The 18,815-nt window shown below is 29.5% G+C and overlaps 6 protein-coding genes across 23 annotated transcripts; 3 read left to right on the top strand and 3 right to left on the bottom strand.

Annotated features, from left to right (window-relative positions):
* Positions 1-42: 42 nt before the first annotated feature.
* On the bottom strand, positions 43-3,939 carry LOC114871093 (xenotropic and polytropic retrovirus receptor 1-like). 4 transcript variants are annotated; one of them, XM_029176553.2, is made up of 12 exons: positions 3,860-3,939; positions 3,497-3,650; positions 3,154-3,413; positions 2,819-3,080; positions 2,561-2,739; positions 2,401-2,502; positions 2,093-2,330; positions 1,816-2,010; positions 1,572-1,741; positions 1,378-1,511; positions 862-1,063; positions 594-686 (listed from the first exon to the last, which is right to left on the bottom strand). In XM_029176553.2, exons 1-11 carry the CDS (start codon positions 3,926-3,928, stop codon positions 874-876), a joined length of 1,953 nt encoding a protein of 650 aa, XP_029032386.1. In that variant the 5' UTR covers positions 3,929-3,939; the 3' UTR covers positions 594-686; positions 862-873. The 4 variants fall into 4 exon arrangements, with proteins under 4 accessions (XP_029032385.1, XP_029032386.1, XP_029032387.1 ...); XM_029176554.2 differs by having other exon boundaries at positions 601-686; positions 856-1,063; XM_029176552.2 differs by lacking the exon at positions 862-1,063 and having other exon boundaries at positions 43-686.
* On the top strand, positions 3,706-6,491 carry LOC114871095 (methyltransferase-like protein 17, mitochondrial). 7 transcript variants are annotated; one of them, XM_029176563.2, is made up of 10 exons: positions 3,706-3,837; positions 4,225-4,331; positions 4,492-4,645; positions 4,725-5,121; positions 5,209-5,368; positions 5,438-5,581; positions 5,648-5,722; positions 5,802-5,943; positions 6,045-6,183; positions 6,268-6,491. In XM_029176563.2, exons 2-10 carry the CDS (start codon positions 4,287-4,289, stop codon positions 6,410-6,412), a joined length of 1,401 nt encoding a protein of 466 aa, XP_029032396.1. In that variant the 5' UTR covers positions 3,706-3,837; positions 4,225-4,286; the 3' UTR covers positions 6,413-6,491. The 7 variants fall into 7 exon arrangements, with proteins under 7 accessions (XP_029032396.1, XP_029032395.1, XP_029032392.1 ...); XM_029176562.2 differs by lacking the exon at positions 3,706-3,837 and adding an exon at positions 3,943-4,030; XM_029176559.2 differs by lacking the exon at positions 3,706-3,837 and adding an exon at positions 3,984-4,074.
* Positions 6,492-6,583: 92 nt separating this feature from the next.
* On the top strand, positions 6,584-10,266 carry LOC114871032 (probable cytochrome P450 303a1). Of its 4 annotated transcripts, none has more exons than XM_029176411.2 (10): positions 6,584-6,813; positions 7,675-7,760; positions 7,926-8,177; positions 8,244-8,679; positions 8,785-8,965; positions 9,042-9,150; positions 9,222-9,402; positions 9,476-9,593; positions 9,675-9,813; positions 9,883-10,266. In XM_029176411.2, exons 2-10 carry the CDS (start codon positions 7,676-7,678, stop codon positions 10,065-10,067), a joined length of 1,686 nt encoding a protein of 561 aa, XP_029032244.1. In that variant the 5' UTR covers positions 6,584-6,813; position 7,675; the 3' UTR covers positions 10,068-10,266. The 4 variants fall into 4 exon arrangements, with proteins under 4 accessions (XP_029032244.1, XP_029032242.1, XP_029032245.1 ...); XM_029176409.2 differs by lacking the exon at positions 6,584-6,813 and adding an exon at positions 7,111-7,542; XM_029176412.2 differs by lacking the exon at positions 6,584-6,813 and adding an exon at positions 7,112-7,552.
* A 163-nt stretch (positions 10,267-10,429) lies between these two features.
* On the bottom strand, positions 10,430-14,818 carry LOC114871034 (alpha-1,3-mannosyl-glycoprotein 4-beta-N-acetylglucosaminyltransferase B). Of its 4 annotated transcripts, none has more exons than XM_029176417.2 (11): positions 14,738-14,818; positions 14,076-14,173; positions 12,878-13,052; positions 12,761-12,807; positions 12,372-12,682; positions 12,152-12,282; positions 11,973-12,080; positions 11,706-11,899; positions 11,497-11,633; positions 11,309-11,424; positions 10,430-11,227 (listed from the first exon to the last, which is right to left on the bottom strand). In XM_029176417.2, exons 2-11 carry the CDS (start codon positions 14,135-14,137, stop codon positions 11,198-11,200), a joined length of 1,311 nt encoding a protein of 436 aa, XP_029032250.1. In that variant the 5' UTR covers positions 14,138-14,173; positions 14,738-14,818; the 3' UTR covers positions 10,430-11,197. The 4 variants fall into 4 exon arrangements, with proteins under 4 accessions (XP_029032250.1, XP_029032247.1, XP_029032248.1 ...); XM_029176414.2 differs by lacking the exon at positions 14,738-14,818 and having other exon boundaries at positions 10,432-10,893; positions 11,151-11,227; positions 12,878-13,509; positions 13,797-14,552; XM_029176415.2 differs by lacking the exon at positions 14,738-14,818 and adding an exon at positions 13,797-13,990 and having other exon boundaries at positions 10,432-11,227; positions 12,878-13,509; positions 14,076-14,552.
* A 135-nt stretch (positions 14,819-14,953) lies between these two features.
* On the top strand, positions 14,954-16,332 carry LOC114871035 (transmembrane protein 208). The gene is made up of 5 exons (XM_029176418.2): positions 14,954-15,043; positions 15,168-15,320; positions 15,392-15,528; positions 15,624-15,708; positions 15,863-16,332. The coding sequence occupies exons 1-5, from the start codon at positions 15,038-15,040 to the stop codon at positions 15,995-15,997; spliced, it is 516 nt and encodes a 171-aa protein (XP_029032251.1). The 5' UTR covers positions 14,954-15,037; the 3' UTR covers positions 15,998-16,332.
* An 80-nt stretch (positions 16,333-16,412) lies between these two features.
* On the bottom strand, positions 16,413-18,815 carry LOC114870999 (protein abrupt-like). 3 transcript variants are annotated; one of them, XM_029176349.2, is made up of 4 exons: positions 18,581-18,815; positions 17,950-18,150; positions 17,299-17,866; positions 16,413-17,213 (listed from the first exon to the last, which is right to left on the bottom strand). In XM_029176349.2, exons 2-4 carry the CDS (start codon positions 18,142-18,144, stop codon positions 16,963-16,965), a joined length of 1,014 nt encoding a protein of 337 aa, XP_029032182.1. In that variant the 5' UTR covers positions 18,145-18,150; positions 18,581-18,815; the 3' UTR covers positions 16,413-16,962. The 3 variants fall into 3 exon arrangements, with proteins under 3 accessions (XP_029032182.1, XP_029032184.1, XP_046141739.1); XM_029176351.2 differs by lacking the exon at positions 18,581-18,815 and adding an exon at positions 18,311-18,506; XM_046285783.1 differs by lacking the exon at positions 18,581-18,815 and adding an exon at positions 18,239-18,261.

Genomic DNA, 18,815 nt, shown 5'->3' with positions numbered 1-18,815 from the left:
ATGCAATAAAAGGAACGTAGAAGAGGAAGTAGATATCTGAAATTGATTAAAAACATTAAAATACTTTATTTTTGTTATAATTTGTCGATATAATTAAAAAAGAAATTTGTATTCGTATGTATGAAGTTTTGACCGCAGCTCTTTTAAATTCAAATTTACTGTGCGTAACTGTATCGACGAACATCTCGAAAATATCGATTCTCGCCGCGATGTGGCGCGCAGCGCGGAGAATTTAAATTCAAACCATGCCGAAGAGTATGTATGCGCGTATAAGGGCGTAACTGTTGATAATCTTACAACATGATAGAATATTATAAATTAAAACAGTGTTAATTTCTCATATTTAACATAGTTTAAAGAATCACTCTGGTATATCTTTGTACTTTAACGACTAGCATCGGTTTCTTTACATTTATCCATAACACATAGATTAACATTCTGTTTAAGAAACTAAATCACAAATCAAAGATTCGGATTTGGAAGACGCGCGTAACGGTTTACTTTTATCCGTGATCTTTTGCTTCCTCTTTCGATTAATCACCCCATCCGATGCATCCATCATCCTTAATATTTGCGTTTGATCGGAGCAATCAACCGGTGCAACAGATATGTCTCGGACTGCTCTAAATTTGCCGCAATTGTTTAGATGTTCGTTTTCCAAACGGAAAAAATTCCATATGAATCTCCTGTTAAAAAGGAGCAGGGAATTATTTTACGCCTCTTGTATGTGATAATTTGAAATTCAATAAATATCATCAAGCACTCGAACGTTAGATCGTTAATTGAAAATTTAACGTGCAAATCAGCGAAAAACTCAAAGATAAGGAAACAGATCATACGAAAATAAAAAATTACAATTACAAAATATTATTTTCAACGATTACGACATGTTATCAGCTGATCGCAGTCGTCGTTGATACGATCCATAAGACAGATAGCTGTTTGTGGTTCATCGTCTTCGGTGTGCCTGTAAGGCCCTATGGAGATATCCCGAACTGCACGAAATTTCCCTACGTTGTAGAGGTGTTCGTTTTCCAGACGAAAATAATTCCATATGTACCTTCTATTAACTGATTAGTAAGGCGAATTGATAGAAAATCATATTTCTTACAGTAAATTAAAATACGTAAATTAATATAAATTTTAAAAGAAGAAATGAAGCTTAAATAAATAATAAAAATTTCATTTTACGTAATACTATTTAAGATTTATTAGTTCCATTCGACAAACATTATGGTCTAAATCTAAACAAATCTTGTGCGACTCAAGCATCAAAGTTTTTAAACATCGTGCAAACAAAAATACCTGTTAAGCTTCTACAAGTTGATTGTATATCATGACCTGTGAAAAACTGTATTTAACTCACTTTTAACTTACCTGAACACTTCCAATGGTGCGACTATAGAAACCATTAAGTCTGCATGAACATATCCCATCTCCGTGAGGGACAAAGAAAATGCCCAGCCGAATCGGAGCACAAAGTCTTCGATTATCGCGAAGTAATAATAATACTGCAACATCATACAAATGTAATAAACAGTTCTAATTTGCGTTCGCGAAATCAAACTTACCGGGGAAGAATAAACTATCTCCTCTCGGAGAAATTTATTTTCTCCTGCGTTATTATCAAACAATCCCCAATCTAATTTCACGTCCCAAGTATACGCGAAACAAGAACTCATTATACTTGCAGTTATCCATAAGTAGAAATATGGATTTTCAGTAGACATTACATAGTATTCTGTAAAAAGAAAAAATGCTATACGAGTGTCTTCGTCATTTTCATATTAAATTAATGATTTTTAAAAGACTCACTAGAATTAGTTAAGTGTAAATATGAGAAAACTACAACGAAAAAGCTGGTAGCGTATTTTGCTGCATTTGCAAGATGTGGAAAGGTCTCTTTTGTATCTCTGTATCGACGTAGACATTGTGCAAATCGAAACCACGCTGGTAAGCAAACTACGAATGGTCTCATGGACAATTCTCGCATTATACAAGTTTCTGCATCTATAGAAAATTATATCATTTTATTACGTATTATGAGTTTCTATTAAATTTTTAAATAACCAGTTGATGTTAAAGTACGAACCAGTAACATCGGTCCATGATGAATTTTGTACGTAAAAACAAACAAAATATTGAAAATCTAAAAATACTGTATGTAAGGAATTAAGTTGATCGGCAAGCCAAAAATCGGCAAATCCAACATAGAAAAACGGAGCGCAAAATATCCTGCCTAGTACACGAAGCGCCCAAAATCTAGCCTCGTATCGTAATGTTTTTGTTGGATTAAATAAAAATACGGCTAATAGTGTATAAAGTAAAATCTGTAAACAGAAAAGTAGATATCAGTTCCATTTGCACAATTTCGAACGATCTTATTCCATTATGACTTACAGGTTGAACAAACGGTGGTATACCTAATGTTTCACTATATAAAAATCCCAAAACAGATAAAGACCAAACCAATCCACATATGCTTGCCATTTCAATGATATGCTGCAAGATATAGTAATAATAAAATGCATATTACAAATCAATAAATCAAATATACAACCTGTTCTGATAAATGATTTCGAGGATCAAGTTCAAATATTAAGACATGATTTACACCAGAAGATCTCCAACCATAGACATTTATACCCATAAGAAAAAGAAACTGAATCATAAGCAATGGTCCGCGATACAATCTACATAAAACTCGCCAATTATTATTATCATTTTTGTACTGTGCACCTATGAAATATAATAAATAATGTTTTTAAAAATACCTTCTGACTTGAAAAATGTAAGTAAATAATAAATACTCATCCACCTGAAAGAATTACAGCTATAAGCAGTACAACAAAGGCTCCTGAAAACAGTCCAACTTTAAATGTAATCCATGGGGACAATTGTTCTCCAAGCGGAGGTACTCTCAAACGTTTCATAGCACGTTGTCTGTCCCCATGTTCTAAATCGCGGGTAACCAATGCTTCTGTTTCTGCGATAAGCCTGTCGATATCTTTGTGTGTATGAAATAATGCTGTATCTACATGTTCTGCTCTCCATTTTGCACCAATATCTATATTTAAAAGCTAAATAATACAACAGTTTCTTATTAAGTACTGTAAACATCAACTTATATGTTTTACTGCTACTTCCACTTACTTTATCATGTTTTTTCAGTATTTTTCTAAATCCAGTAAAATTTAGATTTTGATAATTTTGAAGTAAAATAAGAAAAAGATAGAATTCAGAGAAAGCCAACTTTAGTTCTTGAAGTTTACGTGCTGAAACTGGTTTCTTTTGCAAAATGTTGTTCCTATAACGAATTTTACGGTTTCCTTGCTTGTCTTCAGAGACTGATAAAATTTCGCTCAATTCATTGTTAAGAGATGCAAATCTGCGAGTAGCTTCTGCCAATTTTTCTAAATAAATGAACAGTAAGTCGATTAATTTGCAAATGCTACAATCTAAGCAACTATAATAATTGTTTCAAAACATAATTTACCTGAATAAAACGTATTTATCTTTGCCAATTCTTTATCACAATAATGAAAAAACTGTTCATCAAACTTGTTAAAATAGCGTTCCAATATGTGGGATTCTGTTATATCTGATGCTGGTGCTTGTTCTACTGCTGCATAGAGCAATGCTTTCATTTCCTGTATTACAACATCTTATAAATATACATTTCTTAAATTTTTAGTATGATTGATCAATAGATGCTTATGAAATACAGAACTGTTATACTCTTAAAATGCTTATTATTACTTAAATTGCTAAAGTTTTATTACACAGTCAGTGAGAGATTAGTAGAAAATTCATTTACTTACAATAATGCTTAAAATTGTAATATAATTTTTCATTTTACCTCGTAATTTATATATTGTTTTCTCCATTCTGGTGTGATATGAGCACTTAAGTGCTCTGTGAATTTCATTATGTTTAAAAATTAAATACTCTGAATATTATAGTATCTGTATTTTAACGGATACATCAAAATAAAAGCATTAAGATTAATGATTTGTTAACAAGAATCATCGTAAGTTATTTTGGGAAAACAAACTGAACTTACGACAGATACCTGTATGTACGGAATTTCTTTAAGGTTATATGACATATACCGCATTGCATTTTAATGCAGTTATAGGATTTTATAATTGTTTGTCATATTGTAATTATTCTTATTATAACTTTAAATTAAAATAATTTATACATTTATTCTACTGATTACAGATGTTAAAATCCTGAATAAGATTATTTTATGTGAAGAAAATACAAAAAACATTAAGGTTATCATGTCATCAAGATTGACTTTTGTAAAATGCAAGCAGATACGATGGGTAATTAATGAAATTTATATTAATATTATTATTCTGTTGAAAAGAAATTCATTTGTAAACAAATTATTTCTTTTATAGTTGATATACTTGTTAAATACTATTTAGTATTAATCAAAAAATGAATGTATTTAATCATTGTTTTTCATTCTTTTTTAATTAGTACTCTACAAAACAAAAAATGAAAGTCATAGACGAAGTGGATGAGTTACTTTTAACTAATCAACTTAAACATAGACATCATCCAGGGATATCAAGTCCTAGACAAGTACAACATCCTAGTTGGCTTTGCGATTCAATTAAAGCACTTGCAGGAGGTAATAAACAGAAAAAGATAGGATCTGTTATTATTCAACAATTTTTCATGATTAATATATACAAATTCTTTGTTCAAAGTGAATAATATTTCATTGAAACAAGTCCAGCAAGGCACAAAGAGATTAACATCATATTTACATGAAAGACAACTTCCAAAAGAAGCAGATGACATTGAAACAAAAATAAAAGATATTAAATCACATACTAAAGCAATCAATATAAATGGTATGGAGGAACCAATAGACCATAAAGAATTGTTAAAAAATCCACAGGTTTTGAAACAATTAAAAGGTTTTATTTATAGTTGGAAATCAATTAATTATGATGCCTTTACAAGCTTGGTATATTTATTTGGTCGAAGCATACCTGAATATAGCGTTCTATACAAAATTTTTAATGAAATTTATACTGATGATGAAAATTTTACCCCTAAATCGCTATTTGACTATGGCTCTGGTGTTGGTACAGTCATGTGGTAAGAAAGATGAAATGCAAACATGTTCAAAATGTTAGAATAAATATATTAAAATGCGTAAATCTAATATTCATACATTTATTATAGGGCAGCATCTGAATTTTGGAACAAATCTATTAAAGAATACTATTGTGTAGATGTATCGCGATTCATGAATGAATTCTCTGAATATCTTATGAAAATGGCTAAACCAAAAATTAATCCACACCACGTTTTTTACCGACAATTTTTTCCTGCAGCTCCAATTGTAAGAATAGAAATTATGGGATATAAAAATGTTTAATATAAATTTTATACATGTGTTTTTATATTATAGCCAACTTATGATATTGTAGTAAGTGCATACTCTTTGTTAGAATTACCAGATCAAAAATCTCGTCTTGAAGTCATTTCGAAATTATGGAATAAAACAAACCATTATTTAGTCATTGTAGAACAGGGAACAGCGTATGGGTTTAGAGTAAGTGCTACACTTCTACAACTCCATTTGATTAAGACGTTCAGCTAATCAATTGATTCGTTATAGGTAATTACCGAGGCACGGGATTTTATACTTAGACATGGAAGAAAAGATACACGGGGTGTGCACGTATTTTCGCCAGTGAGTATCTGGTATATTTGTAAACAGCTTCTTAAGCGATTACCTTCTTAAAAATATTGTATCCTTATACAATTTTCAGTGTCCTCACGACTTACAATGTCCTATTCAAATAGCAGATTATAAGTTTCCTTGCAGTTTTAAGATTCAGTATCAGACATTACCTTTAGCTCAAAAGTCCGAATATAAAATGGAACTCTATTCGTATGTAGTACTTAAAAAAGGTACATGGTAAAAATATTATCATTGTTTGATACAAAAATCAGGCTGAAATAATTTATTATTGACTTTATTTATTTGAAAAAAAAAAAAAAAACGTTCCCAGGTAAACGTTCAGAAAATGATAATCAGTGGCCACGGATAATCTCACCTATATTGAAACGTTCCAAACATGTTGTATGTCGAATGTGTACAGCTTCCGGAAAATTTGAAGAACAAATTTTTACCGCATGGAAGAATGGAAAGTTCGTAATATTCGAATTTCAATAACAGTATCATATTGTTATAAATAAATGAAATGAAGCTAATATAAAATTTTATATTTTCAGAAATACGTATCGTTGTGCAAGAAGCAGCGCATGGGGCGATCGTCTGCCCTTCAAATTTGAGGAGATAAAAGAATCTGAAGAATCAGAAGATTCCGACCAATTTGAGGATTCTTCAGAATCAGAAGAGTCTGAAAAAACTAAATGAAAGACTATACATATAAATTGAAATGTATTAAAGAAATATGTATATATATCCTTTTTTTCAATAAAAATGGTAATATAAATTTGGTATCTATTTTTAAATATCAATTATTTAAATTTTAAGATAACAGTATTAATAAATCAATTTAATATTTATAAAAATAATGCGCAATAAAATAGGGTACACAGTTAAACAAATAAGCAGATAAGCAGAATATATATACATAATGCTTAAACTACCAATTCTCCTAAATTGGGTTACATCTGAGGACTGTTATTCAACAACTTTTGCTTGCAAAATAAAAGATCGACGGAGACGAACGGGGGTATTTAAAAGCGGTTTACGGGCTGGTCCACGGCCAGTCTTACTTATCCAACAGAAGAGTGTATTTCTCCAGGTACAAGGTAAGATCGGTTCAAGGCTCTGAGTAGGGGTACCGGAAATTATCTGTAGAATCACGTGAAATGAACGATTCATTCTTACGTTTAACTCGTGCTTCAACTTCTTTCCTTCAATTAAGAAAAAAGTGAATGATGAATTTAAAAAGAAACAATCTGTGTTTACCAATATCAAAATACATTTTTAATTAAAAGCCACACAATCTACTAATTTATTTACAAAATGTAGAATTGTTAATATAGATCAATCCAAACAGTCTTGTTTTAATAAAGGATAAACGATTATTTTAAAAATCTCAATTTTCTTTTTTTTAAAGAAAAATAGAATAAAAATACTTTGTGGCAATCACACATAGTCACTGATTTACGTTTGAAAGTTTAAAAGCATGGTGCATTTTAAAAAGAAAAAAAGGATAAGGATGCATGAATTAAAATGTGCATCGGTTACGCAAGGAGTTACGAAATAATGGAAGCGAGTGCATGCCTTGATCCTTCCGTATGCAACTTTCTCTCAGGAGCGTGCATGTTTCACTTTCTTTTTTCAAGTACACGACTCAAGCGTGCGTCAACTCCCGAAATATTCAAAACAGGACTTTGAGCCGGATGTTCGATATCCGTCTGGGCGGCTAACTTTCGTTTCTTGAAAACATTCCAAATGTGCTTGTTATGTAAATTTCAAGCGAAAGTTATGAAAAACAAAATTGTCCAATAAATGGCACACATGGTTAAAGCATGGTACCCAATCGTTAGATCAGAACCACGATTAATTTTCTAAATCATGTATTTTTACAATAACTCTTTTGTTATCGTAGATGACTCCAGTTTACCCTTTCCATGAATTTATATTAAAATTCGTTATTTTTACAGCATGTTCTCCACTGTGATGCTGCTGGTAATATTATTACTCCTACTGCTGTATCTGTCATCAAGAAAACCAAAAGGATACCCTCCAGGTACAGTACCCATTTACGAAAATGCTTAAGTTACCTATAATTTACATCATACGATTAGTATTGACATATTTTATTCTCGAGAATAAATTCACAGATTTCAACGTAATCAGAATTTCAACGATAAAAAAGTAATAGATTATATAATTTCGTATTCAAACATTTCAGGGCCGAAATGGTGGCCGATTTTGGGTTGCGCCATAGAGGTGGCTCGCCTTCGCCAGAAGACTGGTTACCTGATCAAAACCTGTTCTGCTTTATCCAAAAAATATGGGCCAGTGGTTGGTCTGAAAATCGGTACCGATCGTATCGTAGTATTAAATGACTATGAAAGTATCCGAGCGATGTTAACGGACGAAGACTGCGATGGTAGACCAACTGGTCCAGTATATCAAACAAGAACTTTTGGTACAAGAAAAGGTAATTTCGAAGAATCAACTATACTTCTGAGACAATTCCTACAATTTTGTTTTTTTTAAATTTAAGGTCTAATAGTAGTAGATGGAAATCTATGGGTGGAACAAAGAAGATTCGTTTTGAAGCATCTTCGTGATTTCGGATTTGGTCGCAAAAGTATGGCCACGATAATAGAGGAAGAAGCAATGTCGCTCGTCGGACACTTCAAAAAGTTAATCGACAGCGATTACAATGAACGAATCAACGAATCTAAAATACATTGTAATAATAACGAGAACGTTGATGGACAGATATACAAACTGATAAAGAAGGACAACGTGGATACATCAGAGTCCACGGATAAATACATAACGAATAAAAAACACTTAACATCTTCAGATAAGTACATGAACATGAACGATTACGTGGAGATAAAGAAAATGGATGATGGAATAGTTATCCCAATGCACGATGCCTTTGGTGTCACGGTACTCAACACCCTATGGAGAATGATGGCTGGTAAAAGGTTGTCCATTGTCTATTCTTAATGAACAAATAGAGTTTATATTCTAAATTTACTGATTTGTTATTCTAATAGCCAAATTGTTTACGTATTAAATATGTGATTCAGGTTCAACCTTGACGATCAGGATTTGACTTATTTGCAACAGCTTCTGGCGACGCTTATGAACGAAATCGACATGATCGGTGCACCATTCGGTCACTTCCCGATATTGAGGTTCATCGCACCAGAAATGTCCGGGTACAAATCGTTTCTGGAGGTCCATCAGAAGCTCTGGAAATTTTTAAGGGTGAATAAATTATTCGAACGACTTGCATACTTTAATATAAACGCAAGAATGTATAAATTAAATAATATAACTACAGGATGAATTGGATGGTCACAGAAATACATTTACACCAGACTCACCAAGGGACTTGATGGACGTCTACCTGGATGTTCTAAGTTCCAAGAATTATAGCAATACATTTTCAGGTATGCAAACGTAACAAGGTTCGAAAGTAACAATTTATTTGCATATATTATAATCTTGTGGTATATTTCAGAGGCTCAATTACTTGCAATTTGCGTGGACTTGTTCATGGCAGGCTCTGAAACAACGTCCAAATCTCTTGGTTTCTGTTTCTTAAACTTGATGCTGAATCCGCATGTTCAGAAGAAAGCACACGAAGAAATAGACAGAGTAATCGGACGAAACAGACCACCCACTCTGGAGGATAGATCAAAGTAACAAAATACTTATGATACGTGTGATTGTTGAAACGAATCGAACATCTTTTAACACGTGTAATCGTTTCAGAATGACATATATGAATGCAATCGTCCTAGAATCGTTAAGAATATTCATGGGACGAACATTAAACGTACCTCATAGAGCGTTAAGGGATACCTCGATATTGGGCCACAGGATACCAAAAGTGAGTATTCCATTTGATTTCCAAAGGTAGGATACTCGTCCGGGTGCAGAAGAAATTTTAGTAATTTCGTTGACGTTGTAGGACACGATGCTTATTGTAAATTTCGACAGAATATTGATGGGTGAATCATGGGGTGATCCAGAAAACTTTCGACCAGAAAGATTTATCAATGAAAGTGGTAACATCGTTACGCCACAGACATATTTTCCATTTAGCATTGGTACGTATACCTAAATGAAACTTAAACATAGAAATAAGAAGTCAACAACATGTTATTTTTCTATGATAGGAAGACATCGTTGTATGGGAGAAAACTTAGCCAGGAGCAACATATTCATTATAACCACTGCATTGCTGCAAGCATTCACGTTTTCTCCAGTACCAGGAGAAGAGAAACCATCTTCACAAGATTTCGTCGATGGTGTGACAAGCGGTCCTAAACCATTTGGAGCATTGGTTTCTTTGAGAACGTAACAAAATAACATAACAAATTTTAATCAAATTCTGATCAGATTCTAGTTTTTAATTAAAAAAAGAAAAAAGCAAGATCGTATATATGGTCATTGTTAAATATAGATTTTCTTTTAGACTGTTTTATTATGTAAAATATAAGGTAAATTTGAGTATACTTTTAAGTGTATATGATTGGAGTACTCTTATTGAGGAATTGTTAAAAGTGTGCAAGTAATGTATGGTATGTACTATAATAATTTCTGATAAGATGTTGCATCTTGATGTTCAGAAAAATATATTTTATTTTATATGAAAATACATGTATGTGTATATATTTATACATATATGTATATAAGAAGCTATATGAAATAAATAATACATGTACGAGAACAATACAAATTTCATATCACCGTTTGCTTTTTACAGTGTAACAAATATTCAAATCTAGATCTTCAATAGTATACTTTTAATTATATATTACAGAAAATTGATAAATTGCACATAATTACACATATTACAAACATGTATATTTCTTCAACGATTTTTTTCTTTTTTCAAAATCTTTTTCTTACGAAAAGATAAATCATGTGTTTGTTTAATTGGCCTTATATTTCTTAAAATAGTCTGGCACTTATTTTTATCGCCATGTTAAGTATACGGCATTCTTATGAATATTAATAATCTTGTGCTTGAGATTGAAAAGCCACAGATCTTACAAGAAATTCATAAAATTATAAACTGTATTTTGATTTCTAATAAACAAAATAATATTTACTAGGCAGGTACTGTTTCGATTAGATAACTGACAAAACTGGTCGAAAATTTCATAATTTGTTCCGAAATTGAACTAGGAAGAAAAATAAAATTTGTATAATAAAAATATAATTTACATTGTCCTAATACACATGATAATATTGCAAAATACGCTCCAAATGCAATTTTAAAAATTCGAGCTCTAAAAACTGCGTTAAAACATTATTTAATTAAGTTTCTCACGTTGGACGGTATTAAACAAACAATATTTAATTTATAATGTATCAAAACATAATGATACGAGGAATAAAATTAAAAAATAATTTAATAATTTATTATTAAATGTATTACCCCTGTAAATGGTGTCGAAAAAACTTTCGTAATATTTTTTCCGGGGGTCAACTAGGGTGATCTTCAACTATATGAATCTGTTAAATAGACAAAATAAAGTACAGACATCAAAACCAATCGTTTTCTTTCGAACAATTTAACTTATCGATAAACTTTACCTCAGATAAGATTGCCCAATTTTCACTTTCGCTGTGTACCGTCAAGCGAAGTACCAATATTTTTCCTAATTTTCGATCTACTGTTCCTTGAGCAATCCCAAGTGCATCGAATTTTCCTAATTATAACGTAACATTTAAAATACACCACATTAATTATATAAACATAATGATAAAATGTTATACAATACCTATAACGACATAACCATCTTCGGTAATGTCATTACTATTTCTATTTAATGATGAAGATAGTTCCGTAAAAACTTCTACTGTTGTATTATAAAATCTATCAGATGGATGTTCGGGATTTCCACTTCTAAATAAGTACCTATATCGAAAGATTAAATGTTATAACATTATAATTACATGCTATCGCTATTGTTTAATATGTAAAAAATACCTTTTTATAAAAATTGGATGCGAAAATTTGAATTTTAAGTGATCTCCTGGCTGCGGCAATAAACCCCAAAAGAATGATTCACCTTTATATGCTTTTTGTAATGTATATTGTTTGTAAGGCTTAATTTGTGTTTCTACAGTTGCTTCTGGATTTTCATGTGCATAATACAATGTTATTTTTCCAAACTGCTTATCCTAAATTTAATATTCATAATAGTTACAAAGTATAGAAACAAAAAATATAATTAATCTATTAGTCAAAGTATACCTTTAATTTCTGTACTTTTCCTTTTAATGAAGAATGTGTTCCTATATGTTGAAAAAGAGAAGGCTTATAATGAACCCATAATTCTGCCTTAGCCATCTTACAATGTTTCTGAAATATATAAAACGTTCCTAATAATAATACGAACTTTTAACTGATATTCCTTTTAACAATATACATACACTATCTTTGTCAAGGCTACAAACTTTGGTCGATACTAAATGATCTAATAACCAATCAACTGGTTTATCATTGTGAAACATTAAAAAAAATTGGATGAGCCATGGCAGTTCTGCACATTTAAATAATTTTCCTGTATTAAAAAAGTGAATATAAAATAAATTAAAGGTAATATAAAACAAATTTAAAACATTTTTACTAAAAAATCCAGTAACAACATACCAATAAATCCTAATTGACAAAAGTCCAAAACAAACCAGTTTTCTTTTGTTGCAATTTTTTGTAATGCAAAGGATTTCATTGTACTTATAAAATTTTTTTTAGCTAAAATATCATCTTCTAATTGTACATAAAATGTCCCTTTTGTCTGAGCATACGACATAAGGAATGCAAAATCTAAATTTTGTTTAGATCTCCAGACTACTCTTTGGTGATCATCACCTAAAGTGTCACGTAATTTAGATAAGTCTGGATAGTAAGATGCAGATGGAGATATGACATCAATTACACCAGCCTCAAATTCGGTTGGAAATCTAAAATAAAAATAAAAAGAACAAATATATCAAAATGGAAGATTAATTAATAAAACTATTTTTTAAATATGAACTTACTGAACTTCAATTTGTTTTGCAACATATGACACATATTCCAAATCTGTCTGTAAAAATAACAAAAATAGTTATAATAAATTATTTAGTTAATCTCATTACCTCTTTGCAATAACTTACTTCTGCAATTAAAACAATGATTAAAGTATCTGTTGTTTCCACAGGACTCATCCGATCCAATAAGTTTTTAAGAGTGGCCAATAAATAACTCTGTACTTCTCTTTTAACTGTTGGTACACCTAATACCATACTGACTCCTGTACGCCCTTTACTTTGAACAAATGATGGCCGTAGACTACCAGGATCATTCAAAAAATGAGGAAGAAAATTGTAAATAGATGGCAACTTTATATTGGTCACATTTGATGTAACATTATTCAGAAGAAATTGTAGATCTGGTAAAATGTGATTATTTTCTATCAATTGTAACAACTGGTGTGATAATAGATTTATTTCTTCCTGACTTGTAACATATTTAGCATGTAGATGTTCCAATTTAGCTTGCAATTCTGCAATATTATTTTGTAAAATTGTTTCTTCGTGTAACTCTGATGGTGACAAAAGATTTAAAATAGCGCATGGTACTAATACTATTGAAAGAATGATCAGACATCGTCTTCTTATGGGTGTCAGAGCTACAAAATGAGGCATCATCTTCTTTATACTAAACTCTACATGATTATATTCATGATCTTGAAGGATGAAAATAAATTTTCAATGGTATTACATTATTAGTTCACTGCATAAGAAACCTAAAACATATTAACATATATTCTTTCATTTTATTTTTGATATAATAAAAATAGAATGAAAAAAATTTTAATTTAAATTTAAATACTGATTGTCATTTGGTAATTACTGGAGAATTAAATCACTGTATGAAAATTTTTATAAACATGATAAAAATAATTAATTTAAACGTTTATTGAAGAAAGTATCCTACAAACACTAACGAAAAAGGTAAAAAAAGAAAACACAACAAAAATGTATCTATTACGTTTTTCAGTGTCTTGTTTTTAGAAAAACTGAAAGAACTTACCACAGAAAATCACACAATCTTGAATGTTTTCAAACAATGATAAAAGAAAACTTGTAGCAGCGTTAGAATTGACGAATGTCATTATTGATTATAAAGTGTTCATTTTAAACCGGTGGTTTTGTTTAGCGGAAAACAGAATTCTTTTTCCTTATCAACAACAGCATTTCTTTAATATCTTGTATAATTAATTATTTCTAAAAGTTTTATTTTATTAGATGGATTTATTAGGTTCCTTTTTTAATTAATGCTTGACAAGCTTAAAAGGGATAATCCCCTTACTCGAAATTATTCAGGATCAAAAGTTTTGGTTGATCGTTTCGATTGGTTTCGTTCAGGTTCATTTTACTGCTAAGGCGTCACTCGATTTTTCATTCTCTCTGTGACGTAGGAAGATTGTATATTTTTACATTAACTTCGTAGAAATTAGTACAATATATTGTTATATCGTATTTTGCGAGCGTATTATAGCATAACCTGTTTTAGTATCAAATTAAATGGTAGCAATACCGAAAGTGACAGTACTTGTACAATATAAATCTAACTTAATCTATCAAAATCAATAAATCAATTTTTGATACATTCTATTGTACAATACAATTTACAATCATTGAAAAATACAGTATTTTATAGATTAACAAAGAGAAATCTGAATACTTTCTCAATATATTAACATATTTTATTCATAATTTGAAACTATGAGTTAGTGAAATAAAAATTGTATACTATAGCAATACGCTATGTAAACACGATGTATGTATTTTAATACAGAAAATAATTGTATTTTGTATCAAATTTCTAATTAAAAATATATTATTTTTAAAATATACTTAGACTTTTACTTTAAATATTAAGCGCCGAAATACAAAAAAATTTAAAAGATAAGTTATCGATCATTTTTTGTATACAATTTGTACCGATATGAAAGATTTTGAGAACCTTACCTTATCTTAATGCACCGTTAATGTTTTATTATAACTTAATAAATAAATCTTTTAATTATCCATTGAAACCTAAAACTTAAAGAAACAATGAAATATGACAAGCAGTAAAAATTAATATATGCATTCAAGTATGAATTATGAAATGTTAACCTAGAGACTCATACATCTTTCACGTGGCTGTGGTAGATCCTAAATAAGTATTTATTTTTGAATACTTATAAAGTTAAATTTGTCATGTATTGATTATTGAATGAATATTCGTTGTTTAAACATATTAAAGTACAGTAATCTGCAAACAAAATGTCGGTAAGTTATTTATTATACAACTTAAGATATCTTGGATGTTTTTACTGTAATTTAACAATCTATGCATTTTTAATTGTTTTACAAAAATATACATAATATTTAATTTCATTTATTATACTTTTAGATTAAAAAGACTAAAGCAGCAACAAAGGGTGCTAAACAGATAGTCGAAGAGAATAAAATAACATTAAGTTTCTACCAGAATATGATTATTGGAGCATTAGGAATATATTTTACTGTCATGATGTTGTTTTTTAATTTTACAACATTATCAATAGTAGGTTTCTTGATTTATTCATAACAGTGCTTGAATTATTGGAAATAATATTTGTTATATTACAATTACAGACATTAACTATATTTTCTGGTATTGTATATATAGCAAGTTATCAATTTATGAAATACATAGCACAAACAACATACTCAGAGTCTGGTCAGCTATTAGATTCTGGAATTGATCTTAACATGGAAGGAGGTATAGGAGAGTAAATATCACAAACTATTTTAATAATTTTTCATACATAATATAACATTTCATTATAACAGATTTAATAGATATAACATATTTTCTTTGTTTCAGACATGTGAAAGATTTAATTATATTAACTTCAGGGGTACAAGTACTATCTCTTATATCAAATAATATTTGGTTATTATGGCTTCTTGTAAGTATACTTAACAAAGTAAAGCATTCAAATATAAAATAGTATAATGTTTTATCATAAATTATAAAAACATTTTCAATTCTTTTACTCCCCTTAGCTTTTAATTACCTATATTTCACTACATTACATAATGATTACTTTGTTTTTATGGTAGGTACCATTAAGGGGAGGATGGATGCTATGGAAACAGATACTAGCTCCATGGTTCTTTGCACCTGCTCTAGAGCAACCTGAGATTAGTGAAAAGAAACAACGAAAATTGGAGAAAAAAATGGCTAGACGACATTAATATTTTACTCAGGAATAAAAATACGTACTAAACAATTATTTGAGAATTATATGGGTGTGGGATAGATTCAAGGAAGATTTTATGACATAAGATTGCCAATTACTTGGTCTTTGTTTTAACTTGCTTTGTTTCATAGCCTTTCTTATATTTATGAATAGGCTACTTTTCGTGTTTTTTATATAAATTTTTGTATAAATTATACAGTCAGCTTTTTAGAAGTTGGATAATATTTATAAGCTCTATTATGGTAATTTTGAAAACTGTTTTTCATTGTTCAAGAAAGAAAGTGAATGAGAAGGTTAATAGAAAAATAAATTTTATAATTTTTAACGTTATTTATATTGTTTTCTTTTCATTTAGTTTTTAATTTCATATATTACGAATAAAATATCATCTTTTTTTTTAATAATTTACATCGAAGTTATTTTTACAAAAACTTAAATGTATGTAGGTAAAATATTTATATGTACATATGTACATACATATATGTTTACATCTGTACACCTATGTGCATTTATAGAAAGGAATTATATTCATAATACATCCATTATTAGATACGCAAACAAATAACAGAAATTAAATACTTTTATTTGGCTTTACTTTAAAGATAATACTAAATGGAATGTGCTCATCACTTTTTTCTAATTTTTTTTTTATCAATCTCAAAGCTCATCACAGTTAATTAAAATACAATTATTGTTTGTAATCACAACTATGGATCTCTTGTAATGCACATCATCTGTTTTCAGCAACTGCTTATTATGCTGTAGTTAATTTTTATATTAACTGAAAAATTACATAGCAAGCTAAAATTTTTTTCACTTTAAAAATACTGCGTGTTGTTTATGATATACCATAATAATGATATTCCAAGTATTTTCACTACTAAAATTTTTGAAATGAAACTATAATATAATAAAATATTGTCCATAATTTATAATTTAAGAGGTGATCTAAACCGATGTCTAAACCTTTTTCTTTCTGTAATCACGTTCCGATTGATAACCAGGTGGATGATTATGATCATGTACACCTGTAGGCATAAACCTTTCGGCAATGACTGCGCATTTACCTTTACATCCGCGATGTTGCTCTGCACATCTATAGTGAGATCTATTTAAGCCTTCAGAACGAGATGTTAAATTATAAACATAGCCTTCATATACTAATTGCGGCCGACCTCGTGCAGAAAGTCTATAAATTACTGGTTCAACATCTATAATGTTACAATATTATTGCAGTGTAAAAATACTCATATACTGTATGTAATATAATAAAATTTTATAGAGTAAATGTTTTACCTTGCTGTGTTGTATTTTCCCTTGAACTCTGAGCATTAATTAGATCTGCTGAATCATCTTTTTCATCACTATCATTGTCTTTTATACTAGGAACATTAGTATCTTCATCTTCATCTGTAAACTCATTCATATCATTACTCATTAAATGCTGAACTTCTTGATTATCATTATCCACATTTTCATCTGATAAATCATCAGTATCATCTGTATCTGTATCTTGTTTTCTTTTCTTAATGCCTTTTTTTGTTACATCACAAGACTTTTTCCTCTTATTTATCATTTCTACATTATTGGAATTTTTGTTTATTATATTCAAATGTGACTGAGCAATATTTTGCGTATCAGAATCAACATTTAATTGACCATCACAATTAGAAAATGATTCTGTGCTATTTGTATCTTCTGGTGTGAGTCCTTTTATTTGTAATGTTTCTGCTACTTTCAACAAGGTAGATAAATCTTCCTGCTTAACATTCATTTCACCTTGATACATAAATTTCAACAATGATTCAATTTCAGTATATTTCATATCTTTTAGAATAATTACTGGATGTTGACAGGGATTTTCCTATAAAATAATTCTAAGACATTCTTTTCTAAGCAATGACAACTTATGAATACATGTAATTTGTATGATGATAATTTTGATACCTTAAAAATGTTTTTAAAATATGGACTGCAAACTGAGAGAACCAATTTATGGGCTTGTAACAGTTGACCCTCCACAGCAAGTGTGACATCAACTAGATCATTTTCAGTAAGATGATTTAAAAAGCCAGATGTTATGGTGTTACAAAATTTGTTCCATCTTAAAGAATAATGCTCTGACAATGAATTCTGGGCCATGTTTATCTGCAAACAATTGAAATTTTATAACAAATTTATAACAGAGCATATAAAACAATATCTATATAACTTTAAGAAAATGTTAACTTATTACAACATTAAAAACTTGTGTTACTGTATTTATTTACGTGAGTACAATACAACAAAAACTATAGTAAATACATACAAAAAATAGTTGTCAAACAAAATGAAGAGTGGCAATATTATACTATGTTATGCATTATGAATCATATCATAGTGACAATCGTACTATCGATTTTGAATAAATTGCAATTAAGCTTTGTATTTGATATTTAATGGATAGTTTTTAAGTCTTTAGAATATGTAATATATTGAATACATTTTCGATGTTTCTAAAATAAGTATAATTTTTAATACGCATCTCCTATAAATATATTCAAAGAAACTACGTATTATTTTTGGAAAATGGACTTACCTTCGATAAATAAGATATACTTTTAACAGAAATATTTTGTTAAAATTACATTCTTAAGGTTATATTAAATATATGATGTATTCAGACTCATATACATATATATGTATGTATGTACAAGTTGTGTAATTATCCATAGGTAAAAACCATTAATTATAATTATGATCACTGTCCTACCTAATAAAAAGACAGTAATAATGAAAATTAGTATTCTAATATTTCATATTGATATGTTCGA

Source organism: Osmia bicornis, chromosome 5 (assembly GCF_907164935.1).
Source record: "Osmia bicornis bicornis chromosome 5, iOsmBic2.1, whole genome shotgun sequence".
NCBI classification, from domain to species: Eukaryota; Metazoa; Arthropoda; class Insecta; order Hymenoptera; family Megachilidae; genus Osmia; species Osmia bicornis.
The sequence above is the reverse complement of the archived record's forward strand: the minus strand, read 5'-3'. Positions and strand labels throughout refer to the sequence as shown.

Bases quoted from the DNA above. Each gene is read 5' to 3' on its own strand.
- LOC114871093 (XM_029176552.2), bottom strand. From the start codon at position 3,928: ATGAAATTCACAGAGCACTTAAGTGCTCATATCACACCAGAATGGAGA. The intron at 2,503-2,560 runs GTTGTATATTTG...TATATCTTGCAG, and splicing joins GAAATCATTTATCAGAACAG to CATATCATTGAAATGGCAAG. The intron at 2,011-2,092 runs GTTCGTACTTTA...AATTTTCTATAG, and splicing joins ATCATGGACCGATGTTACTG to ATGCAGAAACTTGTATAATG.
- LOC114871095 (XM_029176556.2), top strand. From the start codon at position 4,102: ATGACATATACCGCATTGCATTTTAATGCAGTTATAGGATTTTATAAT. The intron at 5,944-6,044 runs GTACATGGTAAA...AAACGTTCCCAG, and splicing joins GTATGTAGTACTTAAAAAAG to GTAAACGTTCAGAAAATGAT. The intron at 6,184-6,267 runs GTTCGTAATATT...TTATATTTTCAG, and splicing joins ACCGCATGGAAGAATGGAAA to AAATACGTATCGTTGTGCAA.
- LOC114871034 (XM_029176413.2), bottom strand. From the start codon at position 13,411: ATGATGCCTCATTTTGTAGCTCTGACACCCATAAGAAGACGATGTCTG. The intron at 11,900-11,972 runs GTATACTTTGAC...TATTAAATTTAG, and splicing joins GAAAAGTACAGAAATTAAAG to GATAAGCAGTTTGGAAAAAT. The intron at 11,228-11,308 runs GTAAAGTTTATC...TCTATTTAACAG, and splicing joins ATTGGGCAATCTTATCTGAG to ATTCATATAGTTGAAGATCA.
- LOC114871035 (XM_029176418.2), top strand. The intron at 15,321-15,391 runs GTAGGTTTCTTG...TTACAATTACAG, and splicing joins ATTTTACAACATTATCAATA to ACATTAACTATATTTTCTGG. The intron at 15,529-15,623 runs GTAAATATCACA...TCTTTGTTTCAG, and splicing joins ATGGAAGGAGGTATAGGAGA to ACATGTGAAAGATTTAATTA.
- LOC114870999 (XM_029176349.2), bottom strand. From the start codon at position 18,144: ATGGCCCAGAATTCATTGTCAGAGCATTATTCTTTAAGATGGAACAAA. The intron at 17,867-17,949 runs GTATCAAAATTA...ATTATTTTATAG, and splicing joins ATTTTAAAAACATTTTTAAG to GAAAATCCCTGTCAACATCC. The intron at 17,214-17,298 runs GTAAAACATTTA...GTAACATTATAG, and splicing joins GGAAAATACAACACAGCAAG to ATGTTGAACCAGTAATTTAT.
- LOC114871032 (XM_029176409.2), top strand. From the start codon at position 7,520: ATGGCACACATGGTTAAAGCATG. The intron at 8,680-8,784 runs GTTGTCCATTGT...TATGTGATTCAG, and splicing joins AGAATGATGGCTGGTAAAAG to GTTCAACCTTGACGATCAGG. The intron at 8,966-9,041 runs GTGAATAAATTA...ATATAACTACAG, and splicing joins AGCTCTGGAAATTTTTAAGG to GATGAATTGGATGGTCACAG.